The sequence below is a fragment of the Lagenorhynchus albirostris genome, chromosome 6 (assembly GCF_949774975.1).
Source record: "Lagenorhynchus albirostris chromosome 6, mLagAlb1.1, whole genome shotgun sequence".
Classification (NCBI taxonomy): Eukaryota; Metazoa; Chordata; class Mammalia; order Artiodactyla; family Delphinidae; genus Lagenorhynchus; species Lagenorhynchus albirostris.
In genome coordinates, this window is record NC_083100.1 from 7,250,469 (window position 1) to 7,265,821 (window position 15,353).

The 15,353-nt window shown below is 39.5% G+C and overlaps 1 protein-coding gene across 7 annotated transcripts in view; it reads right to left on the reverse strand.

Moving 5' to 3' along the window:
- GIGYF2 (GRB10 interacting GYF protein 2) overlaps positions 1–15,353 on the reverse strand; it is a 124,481-nt gene that overhangs the window by 21,092 nt on the left and 88,036 nt on the right. For all 7 annotated transcript variants that reach the window (XR_009541013.1, XM_060151830.1, XM_060151835.1 and 4 more), the window contains 4 exons: positions 13,761–13,861; positions 11,711–11,872; positions 10,373–10,531; positions 7,036–7,272 (listed from right to left, as the gene is read on the reverse strand). Coding sequence is in view for 6 of the 7 variants with exons in the window: in XM_060151830.1 (XP_060007813.1) it covers positions 7,036–7,272; positions 10,373–10,531; positions 11,711–11,872; positions 13,761–13,861 (659 nt within the window). In the remaining variant the exon portion in view is untranslated. The remainder of the gene's footprint in view (positions 1–7,035; positions 7,273–10,372; positions 10,532–11,710; positions 11,873–13,760; positions 13,862–15,353) is intronic.

Genomic DNA, 15,353 nt, shown 5'->3' on the forward strand with positions numbered 1-15,353 from the left:
AAAAACTGTCAACCAAGATTTCTATATTCAGTAAAGCTACTTTTCAAAAATGAAGGAGAAATAAAGACATTCCCAGATAAAATTAGAAAATTTGTTGCCAGCAGACTCACCTTACAAGAAATACTAAAGGAAGTTCTTCAGGCTAAAAGCAAGTGACCCTAGAAAATAGTCTGAATCCGCATGAGAAAGCGAAGAGCACCAATAAAATTAATTATATAATTATAAAAAACAGTAGTACATGTACATTTCTTCCTCTTTTAACTGATTTTAAAAGCAACCGTATAAAACAATGTATATATATATTGTTGGACCTATAACATACAAAAATCTAATATGTCAAAAATGGCACAAAGGAGTTAAGTGAAAACAAAGCTGTAGTAAGCTAATGACTCCATATGGTAACTTGAATCCACAGGTACAATTTAAGAGAAGCAGAAATGATAAATAAGGTTATATAATGAAAGCTATACATACATACTTGCTTCCCTTCTCTCAGCGTCTTTAAGAGACAATATAAAGGAATAAATATAACATTTTATCATTGCATTTGTAACATTTACAAGATGTGATACAACAAAAATACTACAAAAAGGAGAAAAAAGGAACAGAGCTTTAAGAGAGTAGCATATCTGTGTCAAACTGGAAAATACAGTGATGAAAATCATTAAGGATATTAAAATGCTACATTAGAAAATAATTTACTTAACGCAAAAAGCAGCAGTAAAAGAAGAACAGAGAAACAGAAAGGATGTAAAAAACAGAAAGTTAAATGGCAGATATAAATCCAACTATATCAATAATATCATTAAATGTGAATAGGTTAAAGAATCCAATAAAAAGGCAGAGATTATCAGACTGGATAAGAAAATAAGATTGAACTATACTGTCTAAAAAAGACGTAATTTATATTCAAAGGTATAAACAGATCAAAAGTAAAAGAATAAACAAAGATTTATCAGGCAAACAGCAACCAGAAGAGAGCTGGAATCACTATACCATTATCAGACAAAACATACTTTAAAACAAAAAAAATGTTAATAGAGATAAAGAGGAACATTTTATGATAATAAAAGGGTCAATCCAGCAGGAACATGTATAACAATTATAAACATATATGCACCTAACCAGAGAGCACCAAAATACATGAAGCAAGAAATGGCAGAAATAGAAGGAGATATACAATTCAACAGTAATACTTCGAGACTTCAATACTCCACGTTCAGTAAGAGGCAAAACAACTACAAGATCAATGAGGAACTAGAAGACTTGAACAACGCTATAAACTGACTAGACCTAGTAAACATCTATTGAACACTCCACTCAACAAGAGTAGACTATACGTTCTTCTCAAGTGAACATGGAACATTCTTCAGGATAGACCTAAAGAAGGTAAAACTTTATGCCAGAAATAAAACTTTATTCTAAGACATAAAACTAAACTTCAATAATTCATTTAAAAGAATAGAAATATACAAAGTATGTTCTCTGATCACAATGGAACAAAATTAGAAATGAGTAAGAAACAAATTTTGGAAACTCTCAAATAAGTGAAACTAAAACACTCCTAAATAACCAATGGATCAAAGAAGAAATCAAAACTTATGGGTAGCAGCTAAAGCAATTTATAACTGCAAATGCCTAATTGAGAAAGAAGAAAGATATCAAATGAATAAAAAACTAACCTTCTACCCTGAGATACTAGAGAAAAAGAGCAAACTAAACTTACAGCAAGCAGAAGGCAAGAAATAATAAAGATGAAAGAAGAAATTAATGAACTAGATAAGAGAAAAATCAATGAAACCAAAAACCAGTTCTCTAAAAATATCAACAAAACCGACTTAACCTGATTGTCCGTGAGGAAAAAACCCCAACAGACTCAAATTACTACAATCAGAAATAAAAGAAGCACATCACTACTGATCTTACAGGAACAAAAAGAAATACAAAGGAATACTATGAACAAGTGCTTGCCAATCAATTAGATAATCTAGATGAAAAAGACAGATTTCTATAAAGATATAAACTAACCAAAACTAACTCAAGAAGAAACAGATGATCCAAATAGACCTATTAGAAGTAAAGACATGGAATTAGTAATCAAAAAACTATCCACAAATAAAAGCCCAAGCACAAATGGTTTCATCACCACTGAACTCTACCAAGCATTTAAAGAACTAATACAAATTCTTCACAAACCCTTCCAAAAAATTGGAGGGAACATTTCCTGACTCATTCTTCAAGGCCAGCATTACCCTGACACCAAAACCAAAGAAATCACAAGGGGAAAACAAACACACACTACAGACAAATACCTCTTATGAACATGGACATAAAAATCCTCACCTCCTTCAGCCTAACGAAGGGCATCTACAAAAAACACACAGCTAACAGTAAATTTAATGGTGAGAGACTGGATGTGTTCCCCCACATCAACCCAAGATCGGAAATAAGACAAGAACATTCACACTTGCCATTTCTATTAAACACTGTACTGGGGTTCTAGCCAGGGCAATCAGGCAAGAAAAAGAAATAAAAGACTGGGGGAAAAAGTAGTAAAACTACCTCTATTTGCAGATAACATGATCTTGTGTACAGAAAATCCTAATGAATCCACTAAGACACTATTAATTAACCAGTCCAGCAAGATTTCAGAATACAAGCTCAATATACAAAAATCAACTGTACATCTATACACTTGCAAAGAACAATCTGAAAATGAAATTTTGAAAATTCCATTTATAATACCATCAGAAAGGCAAAATACTTAAGAATAAATTTAACAAAAGAAGTAGAAAAGTTATACTCTAAAAACTATAAAATACTGAAAAGAAATTCAAGAAGATCTAAATAAATATAAAAACATCCCATGTTTATGGATTAGAAGACTTAATATTGTTAAGATGTCAAAACTCCCCAAACTGATCTTACAGAGTTAATGCAATCCCTATCAGAATCCCAGTTGGCTTCTTTGTGAAAACTGACAAACTCATTCTAAAATTCATATGGAATTGAAACACAGGAGAGCCAAAACAATATGGAAAAAAAAGAACAAATTTGGAGGACTCACACTGATTTCAAACTTAACTACAAAGCAATAGTAATGTCAAAGCAGTGTGTTACTAGCATAGCGATCATACAGATCACCTGACTAGAATTCAGAGTGCAGAAATGAACCCACATGCCTAATTTTTAAGACGAGCACCACAGCCATTCAGTGGACAAAGAACAGTTTTTTCAACAAATGGTGCTAGGACAACCAGATAAATCACATGCAAAAGAATGAAGTCAAACCCTTACCTCACATAATTTACAAAAATTAACTCAAAATGGATCAAAGAGCTAAAACTACAAAGTCTTAGAATAAAATATGGGATTCTGTAAACTTTATGACCTCAGATTTAGCAATTCTTAGATATGACAACAAAAGCACAAGCAACAACAACAAAAGTAAGTAATTTGGACTTCATCAAAATTTAAAACTTTTGGGCTTCCCTGGTGGCGCAGTGGTTGAGAGTCCGCCTGCTGATGCAGGGGACACGGGTTCGTGCCCAGGTCCAGGAAGATCCCACATGCCGCGGAGCGGCTGGGCCCGTGAGCCATGGCCACTGAGCCTGCGCGTCCGGAGCCTGTGCTCCGCAACGGGAGAGGCCACAACAGTGAGAGGCCCGCGTACGGAAAAAAAAAAAAAAAAAATTAAAACTTTTGTGCATCAAAGGACACTATAGATATGGAGGTGAAAAAAAACAAATAATAGAAAGTATTTTTAAATCATTTGATACAGAACTTAAATATTGAACATATAAAGAACCCTTAAAAAACTCAGTAAGAAAAAGACAACCCAGTTTAAAAATAGGCAAAGGAGGGCTTCCCTGGTGGCGCAGTGGTTAAGAATCCGCCTGCCAATGCAGCAGGGGACAAGGGTTCAAGCCCTGGTCCGGGAAGTTCCCACATGCTGCGGAGCAACTAAGCCCGTGCGCTGCAACTACTGAGCCTGCGCTCTAGAGCCCGTGAGCCACAACTACGGAAGCCCGTGTGCCTAGAGCCCGTGCTCCTCACAAGAGAAGCCAATGCAATGAGAAGCCCACGCACTGCAACGAAGAGTAGCCCCCGCTCACCCCAACTACAGAAAGCATGCACGCAGCAAGGAAGACCCAACGCAGCCAAAAATAAATAAATAAAATTAATTAATTAATTTAAAAAAATAGGCAAAGGATTTAAATAGACATTTCTTCAAAGAAGATATACAAATGGTCGATAAATACATAAAAACATGCTCAACATCACAAGTCACCAGGGAAATGCAAACCAAAATCACAAGTTCTCACTTGACACCTACTAGGATGGCTATAATCAAAAAGTCAGATAATATGGGTTGATGAGGATGTGGAGAAACTTGAACCCTCATACACTCAACGTAAAATGGTGCAGCCACTTTGGAAAACAGTCTGGCAGGTCCTCAAACCAGTAAACACACTGTTATTATATGACCCAGGAATTACACTTCTAAATATATATATATCTATGTGTGTGTGTGTATATATATCCACATAAAACTTGTACATGAATATTTAAGGCAGCAGTAGTCATAAAAGCCAAAAGGTAGAAACAGCTCAAATGTCCATCAACTGATGAATGAATACACAGAATCTGGCATATCCACATAATGGAATATTATTCAACTATAAAAAAGGGAAAGTACTGATATATGTTACAAGAACCTTAAAACATTATGCTAAATGAAAGAAGCCAGTCACAAAAGACCACATATTATATGATTCCATTGATCTGAAATGTCTAGAAATAGGCAAGACAGAATAAAGACAGAAAGTAGATTAGGGGTTACTTAGCCCTAAGTTAGGGGAAAATAGGGGCTGGGGTGTGACAGTTAGAGGGTTTGGGGGGTGGTAATGAAAATGTTCTAAAATCTATTGTGTTGATGGTTGCACCTATCTATAAATATGCTAAAAACCACTGAATTGTATACTTTAACTGATTGAATTGCATGGTATGTGAATTATATCTAAATAAAGCCGTTTTAAAAAGCTTTTTTCTCACGAGAGCCTTCAGCAATTCCTCATAACCATCTTGAGCTCTTTATCTTCAAAAAGAATGCTTATCCATAAAGTAGCTCTACAGTCTTCATGGGAGAATAGGAGGGCAAAACCAGACAAACAAAAGACACAGAAAAGTTAGAGATCTGGAAGTTACCCCTGCCTTTGTCTTCTCTCTCACCCTCATATTCTGATCAGTCACCACATCCTGGGATGTAGGGCCTCTTAAGAAAGTCTTTTGACAGCCTTTTCGAGGCCCTGGAGCCATAGACTCATGGGTTCTAATACAGGGCAGTGCTATCAACTCTCAGCTGGACCCAAGGCAAGCGACTTAGCTTCTTAACATTTCTCCTCTTTGGTAAAACACAGGTATTAATACCTAAGCTTTATAAGCGTGGTTGTGAAAAAAAAATGGAAAACTGTCAGTACGTGCCTGACACAAAGCAAGCACTCAGTTATTAGCAGCTTCTCCAACTCCTCCTTTCCAATCTTGCCACCCCTAGGCTTAGATCAAACTTTTCTATTCCTTGCCTAGACAACTCCATCACCCCCTCTCAACTGGTCTACTGACCTCCAGTTTTGTTCAAGTCCATCTCCTATTTAGCTCTCAAAGTGACTTATTCCCTCCTGTAAGTCTAGCAGTGTTATTTCCTAGCTGAAAATTCTTTTTACCACTCTAGGTCCTAATTTCTTAATAGAGTATATACAGCCCATGGTGATATGAACCCTGCCCACACTTATCTCATACCTCACTCTCCAGCAACTTCAGTCTGCTCTCACAAACACCCTCTATTACCCAAACTGTCTGACTTTTTTTTTTCTTTAAATTTAATTTTTCCCTCCCTTAATGACTCAGGTTTAGAAGTTATCTTCTTTCAGGAAGCCTTCCCTAACTTCTCAGGTGGACAGTGGTTCTCACATATTAGTGAGCAGCAGAATCCCTGGAGGGCTTATTCAAACAAGATTGCTGGGTCCCAGTCCTAAGAGGTTCTGATTCAGTAGGTCTGGGGTAGGGCCCAAGAATGCGCATTCCTAACAAATTCCCAGGTGATCACACCCTGAGAATTACTGCTTCATGCCCCCTCTCTTACTACACCCACCCCCCTGTATTCTAATTTTCTGTTTATGTCTTTATCCCATGAGCTCCCTGAAGACAGGGGACAGACACTAAGCCTTATGGCTAGCCATACACCCCATGAGAAGTTATGCAGACTCTACCATAAACCTGCTTCTCCCTCTCCAATTACTCAGAGTTCATCAACAGTCCCACTACTTTCCCAGTCATTGGAGGCTTACCATCTAAGAGCCATTCCAACTTCTGCCCTTGTCCCTCAGATCCAGAGAACCACTAAGTCTTGCTGATTGCTATTATGCCAATTCTCATCCTCTGGCCCTACTCATTCTTACCACCACCATCACACTCTCTTTACTGGTCTCCCAGTCTCACTTTCTACTTATTTCAAATAATGCTTTGAATCCTCCTAAAACAACATTTTGCACACATCACCTCAATCCAACTTTCAATAAACCCCCACAGTCAGCTATGTTTCAAGCCCTGTATGATGGTTCCCGCTTACACATCCAAATGTTTATGTTTCTTGCCCTCATAAGTCTATGAGCTCTCTGAGGACAGTTGCCTTGTCTCATTTATCTTTGTCTTAGCAGTGCTGAAATGATACAGAGTAGGCACTCCAATGTTTAAATTTATGAACCATACAGACTTACTTGGTTGTGCCTGCGTCGCTGCTCGTGTCCTACCCTCTTTTATTTATTCTTCCCTTGTTTAAAATGCCTAACACAAAGTACAATGCATCGTATTGTTTCCTTGATCAAAAAACGAAGGTAGCAAGCAATATTTAACATAAAAAATGTACACTGTTTCACTGCTACTGCACTGCCAGCACCTACTTAACTAAAAAAAAAAACGCTAACAAGTAGCTCCTACGGATGGTCTGGCGTGGTCTAGCTGGTGTCTAGGCTCTACCTTCATCTGCGCCAGCTGTTGCTGCTGCTGTTGCTGCTGCAACCTCCGGAGAGCCTCTTGCTGCTGCTGCCTCTGGCGCATTAACTCCTTCTGCCGCTGGAGCTCCAGCTCTTTCCTCTTCCGTTCCTCCTCCTCGTGCCGGAGTCTGGCTGCCTCCTCTTCCATTCGCAGCCGGTTCTCCTCTAATCGACGCTGGGCTTCTTCTTCTTCCCGGGCCCATTTCGCAGCCTCCTCTTCCTTCCCAGAAGGAAAAGTAAATGATAATAAAATTTAACTGTGTTTTAAAAAAAAAATCTGAATCACTTTTCAAGGCTTCAGTCAGAGGCATGCTTACAGGATAATTATCATGTTTAATTTATTTGCTAATTTCTACATAAAAGGAATGTCACTTTGAACATCCGTGTAAGTACTGATCTCTTAGAGATCACCACAAACTGCAGGCAAGTCTCTTGTAAACTGTTCCAACATTGAGGCAGAGATAGCTTTTCAGGGTGCTGAGTGCAAAGAGCTGTCAGGACCTGCAAGAATACAGATTACCAGGCAAGCCTCAGCCAGTTCCGGACCCAAAGCAACTTTACAAAACCACTTAATTCCATGCCAGGTTCTCACCCGTTATGGCTCACAGGCCCCTTGGAAGGTCTCTCTTTGACCCATCCTCTACCCCTCTACTACTTTCTGCAGTACCCTGGCTCATTTTCCTTCTGCTTCCCTCCCTCAAAACCATTCCATGTGCCCCGTGGAATTTTCTTGGCCTTCCTCCGTGCAGTCTGATTACTGCACCTGCAATGCTCTAGAGCTCAGCGGTCCCCAACCTTTTTGGCACCAGGGACCGTTTTCGTGGAAGATAATTTTTCCAAGGACTGGGGGTGGGGGTGAGGTGGCTTCGGGATGATTCAAGCTCATTGCATTTATTGTGCACTTTATTTCTGTTATTATTATATCCACTCCACCTCAGAGCATCAGGCATTAGATCCCAGGGGTTGGGGACCCCTGCCTAGCTTATCCAGACAGCACATTCCCCTCCATTCTCCAGAACTCAGGGCAGACACCAGCCACTCTACGAGTACTTCCCTAGCCTTCAGGAGGTAGACTTCCCCTCTGCCTTTTGATTATGCCCAAGTATACCTTGTCCTCCTCTCTCTGTCTGCTCTTAGCCCATCTGTGGCAGCAACTGTTACTACCTATCCAGCAAAAATTCCTTCCAGGTTGCTTCTTTGCAGACAGACCCTCCTGTTACATCAGAGGTTTAAAATGCCAGATTTTGCTTTTTAAGCTTCCAGTGTACAGGGACAGCCATGTGATGTGATTTAGGCCAAAGGGATGCTTCCAGAAAAGATATTCTTCCCAGACAAAAGGAAAGAAGCATGAGAGAAGAGTCACTCCCTTTTTGGGTACAGGGTATGGTATCATATCCAAAACTCCTAACCATTAGGCAAAAAATATGAACTCAAAAGTCAATACACCGGGATTTCCCTGGTGGTCCAGTGGTTAAGAATCCACCTTCCAATGCAGGGGACATGGTTTTGATCCCTGGTCGGGGACCTAAGATCCCACGTGCCACCGGCAACTAAGCCTGCGAGCTGCAACTACTGAGCCAACGCACCACAACTAGAGAGAAGCCCGCGTGCCGGAACAAAGAGCCCACACACTGCAATGAAGATCCCATGTGCCACAACTAAGACCCATTGCAGCCAAAAAAAAAGGTCAACATACCAAGAAATGGTAGAGCAGAGTGTGCACCATCAGGTGGAAAAGTCAACACACCAGGAGATGACAGAGGAGAAGCATGCCAAGGACCTGGATCCTTAATGATATCACTGAGTCACTGAAATTCATGTTTAACTGCCTTATTTCCAAAGAACACCTTGATGTGTGAGGCAGTACCGTTATCTAATGTTTAAGCCATTTTTAGGTGAATATTTTGATTTTTCAGCTGAAAGCATCCAAAATGTGGCATTTATTTCTTGTAAAATCATTACCTACATAGTCTGTGAGCTTCTTGAGTACAGAAACAATTTCTTTAAAAGTTCTGGACTCTATCAGCAAACAATCATAACAACTGGCATATAGTATATTAACAAAATCTATTAACTGTTAAATGAATAAACCAAAGAATCTAACCTGGAACTTATCTATCTACCTCTAAACAATTTAGATTTCTCAAAGAGTTTCAATCAAGAACTTAAGCAAAAGCAGGTAATCTCCAGCTTCGTGTCAATCCAACCAACAAACAAAAACCTACACCCCTAAGTGTGGACTGCTGTACATGGTGACTTCCTTCCAAAGAGTACAGTAAGGGGGAAAAAGAGTAACTTTACAGTGGAGATACCTGACAAGCACTACTGCAGCCAGGTGATCAATGTCAACATCAATAACCATAAGTCATGTTAGTAATATGTACCCTTGGTATGTGATGAAAATGGTACTTAACTTCTGTGATCTTCTTCTGAAACACCCATAACTCCAGTCTGATTGTGAGAAAATCTTCAAACAAACTCCGATAGAGTGTTACCCTACAATCCACTGACCAGTATTCCTTAAAACTGCCAAAGTCATCAAAAACAAGGGAAGTCTGAGAAACTGTCACAGCCAAGAACAAGCTAAGGAGACATGACAACTAAATGAAATATTCTGGATAAGATCCTGGAACAGAAAAGGGACACTGGGGGAAAGCTGAAGAAACGTTAATAAACTATGGTCTTCAGTTAATAATAATCCATCAATATTGATTTATTAATGTGTCAATATTGGTTTATTGTAACAAATGTACCATACTAATGTAAAATAATAGGGGAAACTGCACTATCATCCCAATTTTTCTGAAAATCTCCAACTGATCTAAAAAGAAAATCTACTAATAAAAAAAATCTACTTCCGTTCTTAAACATTAAAATGAAAGGCTTTAGGGATTCTGGCTGCCCGTAACAGCAGAATGGCATGGTTACAGCACAATCAGATAATGGTCATCGCTGCCATCAACTTATGGATTTACTAAGCAGCAAGGAACTGTGCTCTCTAAAAGTGTGAACTGGGGAGTACCCTAAGGCAAAAAGTTGTCAACCTCCAGATCTCACGTTTGGTTTTTTAAGAGCAGGCCTTCAATTTTTCTCTGGTGCCCTCGTTTTTTGTTTGTTTTGATTCCTTGACATTTCGTTCAGCTTTTATAATTACATGTGGGATGGTTATCACAAAAGTACTAAGAGTCAGTTAGATCTCTTTTGGTAATTTGCAGCAACCTGAAAAAGTTTTAGACAGGCTCTCCTAATATCCTAATACTTTCTTAATCACTAATTCCTAGCTTCAAAGAAGCAATGAGAAGAGCAAACCATCTGATCACCTGCTTGCGTAACAATTCTTCCTGCTTCCGCCTTTCTTCCTCTTCTCTTCTCCTTTCCTCCAGTCTTCTAAGAGCTTCTTCTTGCTGCTGTCTTTCTTCCTCTTCTCGTTGTCGCCGTAATGCAATTTCCTGCTCCCTCTGGCGTCGCAGAGCCTCCTCCTAAATTAAAAAAAAAAGCAAGTGTGTGTGCACACGTGTGCGTGCATCTCAATATATTACATCATAATCTGGAAAGAAACAGGCTATGTGCTGCTAAGATCCTGTTAACAGTATATATAAAAAGTATCTAACCAGGATCTAGGGCAAAAAGTATGTATGTGAGCTGGGGAGTAGGTATATTAAGAGTTAAAATAATTTGTATTTAAAATATTAATAGTTAAATAGCACTACGTGCAAAGTCCATCCTGGTTTCTACATTAGCTACATCACTTCCTGATTAACACTAAAAAGGACGCAGGCTTCGGTTTCTCTGTTGCTACCATAGTCCCTATTTTTTTAATCAAATGAGAACCTAAGGCATAGAGAAGTCAAACCAACATAGCCACCAAAAATGCCTGGTGAGGTAGAGAAGTTTTCCAGTCAAAAGTATTGAATAAAGCCACGTGTCTCAGAACACGTTGCTAGAACTAAAGTCTCACGGATATTAAATATACAGAAAAGGGTCTCACTGTCAAAATAACTTAGGAAGAAATAATTAGCAACACAGAATTAAACAGATCTCTTTATTGCAATACTTCTTAAAGTCCTTACATTGCTAATGTAGAGTGTGACTCTACGAAATACTACTAGGTCTAAGCTAATCTCAGCATGGACATGGATGCCTTTTTTCAGAGTTCCTCTTAGGGCAAAAAACAAGAAGGAAATGTGAAGCAAAGGCTAGACACTGGGGCTGTTTCAGAGTGGATTCTTTCAAATGGGATCTTTAAAAATCCCAGTAGAAAAAGGTCCAAGCACATAATAAAGAATTCCCAAAAAAGAAATACAAGTGGCCACAAAACATGAAAAACATTCAGTGTCACTGGTTATAAATACTTCAGGACTTAATTACTTCTGAAATCTAACTGGTTTATAAAACCCCAGGAAATATGTAAAAGCAATCAACTCCAATGAGTTACTAGGACTGAAGAATATCCCTCCAGTGGGTGTTAGTGGGTGACAGACATTTTTCCTAAAGAGAAGTGAGTCTCCTAAAATTCTAATCCCAATCCTGCTAACTCCCTGATGCCTTAGGGGAGCCTTCTCCAGGAGAACTATGACCTGTGAAATGACGGGAGTGAGCAAGATGTCCCGCAGGCCCTCCTTCAGTGCTAATCGTACAAGCAGAGTTCTCAGACATACCTGTTTCCTTCGGGCAAGCTCTTCTTCCTCGCGCCTTTTCCTTTCTTCCTCCTGCTGTCTCCGAAGAATTTCCTCCTGTTGTCTCCGGAGTTCTTCTTGCCTCTTTCGATCCTCCTCTTCCCGTTTTGCCCTCATTTCTGCCTCTCTTCTCTCCTGCTCTAGCTGTGGTTACAGAAGGGTGCTCTTAGAAACTTGAGGCCAAGCACAGAACACTCCAACATCACTGACCAGTACTGTTAGGAGCTGGTCAGTGCAGACACTGGAAGGTGGAGACACCACCATTCACTCAGTTAACGTGTAGTGCAAGTGGCTGATGAAAGCAACTCTGTGAGAGCTCTAAGCTCTGCTATGTCATAGTAACCAGAAAGTTTTATGCTCTTCTAAGCTGGATGCACTCACCCCTACTTTTTACCTGTCTCTTCGCTCCATACTACTACTGCACATCTCCTATATGTGGGAGAGTGGCCTGTGTTGAGAGTAACATCAGAATTCTCTTGGGATGGCGTTTCTTTGCTCATCCCTACAAAGGATTTTCCGATTGAAGATCTAACAATGTGTCTAACAAGGTTTCAACCGCAACGTTGTTGAAAAATTACAGAAGTTCTTTAAAATCTGAAGATCAACCACTTAACAAACTCTATCATGTATAATTCCCCAATACTAGTCAAATCCAGCCCCTAATCTCCAGTCCTATTGCCACACATATAATTCAGGCCTTTACTTTCTCATCCACATTCCTAACAGTCTCTTACCTGGTTTCCCAGCATCCTATTTTGCCCAGAGTCCCCAGTTCAACATCCAACCTCCACCAAAAAAAATCACTCCCAGGCTTACATTTAATACCATCCTTCACCTTGAAAATAAATCCTAAGTCTTTAACGTGACACGGGTAAGGATCCTCCTGATTGGCCTGCCTCATCTTCTTTAATCTCTCTCATCATTTATTCCTCAGACACACCAGCTCTAGACTGGACCAAATTATTTAACTGTTTGCTGTGCCAGGATGTTCTCATACACTTCTAGCCTTTACAGGTCTTGTTTCCTCCAACTGCAGTTTAATTTTCACCTCCTTCTACTCTGTCAACCCAAAACCCTTCAACTGAGCTAAATCCTACTACCCTTCAAGTGAAACGGGCTCAGGTATTACCATCCATCCAAAGTGTCACCCGATTCCTGATCCCCACCTCTCCTGCTAGGTAGCTGGCCCATGTGCTTCCTTGTGTTGCTTGCCTGTGTCATCATCTTCCCAACGCCCCCAACACACACACACACCAGACAAGAATGCACACTTTCATCATCTATGTGTTCCCAGCACAAAGCGCTATGGAACAAGAACAAACTCAAGAATTGTTTGAATTATGGTCTGTCACTCATATGGAGACAAATCCTGACTCTGAACTCATTTCATATTCTGGGCACTCTAAGGATACTGTCACTACCTCGGGATAAGAATGCACTAAACATAAAATAGGAATAAGATTTTCTCGGAGGCATGAGAACCCAGAAATCATTTCAATAACACTAAGGGTTCACAGACAACCTCTTCTGACAAGTACTAAAACCAAAATTCAAGATTCCTAGCTCCTCCAGAAGATGTGAATAGAACACAGAATGTAATATTAATGTTGAGCTTTTCAGCTGCATGTCTTAGGCACTAAGAGGCGTAAACAAACACCACCATAAAGATTCAATGTGGGAACTCAAGCCTCAGACCAAGGGTCTTATAATAAGCTATGTAGTGGATATTTTCTTATGATCTTACAAGAATTTATACCATGAATAACGTAACATACCACCATGATCATTAATGTGTCGACAAACCAATTTTAATTGATTTAATTTAAACTTGTTACTTTAAATTGTTGTGAGGTCTTTTTGGGGAGACGGCGGCACAATAATGACAGAGTATGAGTGTGCTTAAACCAGCTACGTAGCCGTGAACTAAAAGGAAACATGTATAAGTAGCTAGAGAAATAGAGACATCAATAAACAAACGTCTACGAGCTGCGGTTGGAAAGCATGCACTGCTATGGAAGAATGAGTTTCAGACCTTTGCAGCCTTGGCCTTCTCCATCTGCTGAAGCTGTTCAAGGGCAGGTCCCGGAGTGGTGGTGTCCAGGGGAAGATCCCATACGCTACCACCTTCCCAAACTGTAAGACAGGAGGGGAAAAGAGTGAGGCATGTCAGAGCTTACATACATGGCTAAATATCCAGAAGCATAATGAAAAAAGCTGTTTCCTTGTCCCTGAATGAGCTCCATCACCTATATCTGTTCTGCTTCTAAGTAGACTGAACTACCAGTGGGCTCTAGTTTATATCAATACCCTTCAACACATCTAGAAGAAAGTACCAGGCATTTACTGGGAACTAATTTCATCCTCAAAAAAACCCATATCTGTTCATATCCCCATTTTTACAGATGAACAAGCTAATAAGGGTCAGAGGTAGTTTTGTAACATTCCCAAGGACACATGGCAAGCATATGGCCATGCCAGGATTTAAATCCCAGTGTATATAGATCCCAAAGCCAACGGTGTTTCCAGTAGCCACACAACGTCTTACTGCATATGAAGTGGAGAGAAGGGTTAAGAGAGGTATGGCTGTAGAACTAGAGAGAACTCAGTGGTTGCACAATATTGTGAATGTATTAAATGCCACTAAATTGTTCATCTTAAAATGGTTAATTTTATGTTACATGAATTGCATTTCAATGAGAGAGAGAGAGAGAGAGAGAGAGAGAGAGAGAGAGAGAGAAGTACAGCTAGAGCTGGGAGTACTCTGGAAAGGCTAGGCAGGTCTCACAAATGACACTGGGTCCTGCTGACCTGAAAGGCAGCACAGGGTCTGATATCAAAGTAAGTGAACAGATAAAGGCTTCTGAGCCTGTTTTCCTATTGCCTGTAAGGTTTGCTGACACCACTTTTCAGCATTCTCTATTTCCTACATTCCTATTATAGTCTATTTATGGACTATAAATTATTGTCTGCATAAAACCAATGGACTGTTTGTAAAGGACCTTAATTGATCATACCTGAAGAGAGAAAACGTTTAATAAGGTATTTATAGCTTTTTAAAAAGTGAAGACTATTTTAACATCCTAACAACTATAAATGACTCCCAAGAAAAAATAAGGTACATACAGCATGGGAAGTTGAGTTGATAAGAGATAATAATCAGTCCTTCTCCTGCCATAATCCCCAGGGTCAATGTTAGCAAGAGAACTATGATATGAATGGCTCAATGGTTCAAAGAAAACCCCATCAGAGCCCATGGTCCTTACCTCTTGTAAGGACTATCTATGGTTCAAACTACCCACACCTCTGCATGGATCAGACCTTAAGAAACAGAAGCGTTGCACCAATATCAAAATGTTTCAAAACTCCCAGCCCTAAATTTTCCAATTTGATGCAAAAAGATGAGCGAATGAGGTAAGGGTAGACTTTTCTATTCCCAAAATTCCTGGGTACCTGCAGTGTTAAAACTACTCATCAGCCCTCGACTCAAAAGAATAGATCATCGTTACTTATGTTTTTAACGTACTTTTTCTCACTCTGGTGAAGAGAATAAAAACAATTCAAAAGACTTTTCTACAGTGGTTAGAACAACATAAAAAAAGAGAGGCTGACTCAAGTTCAAGAAATC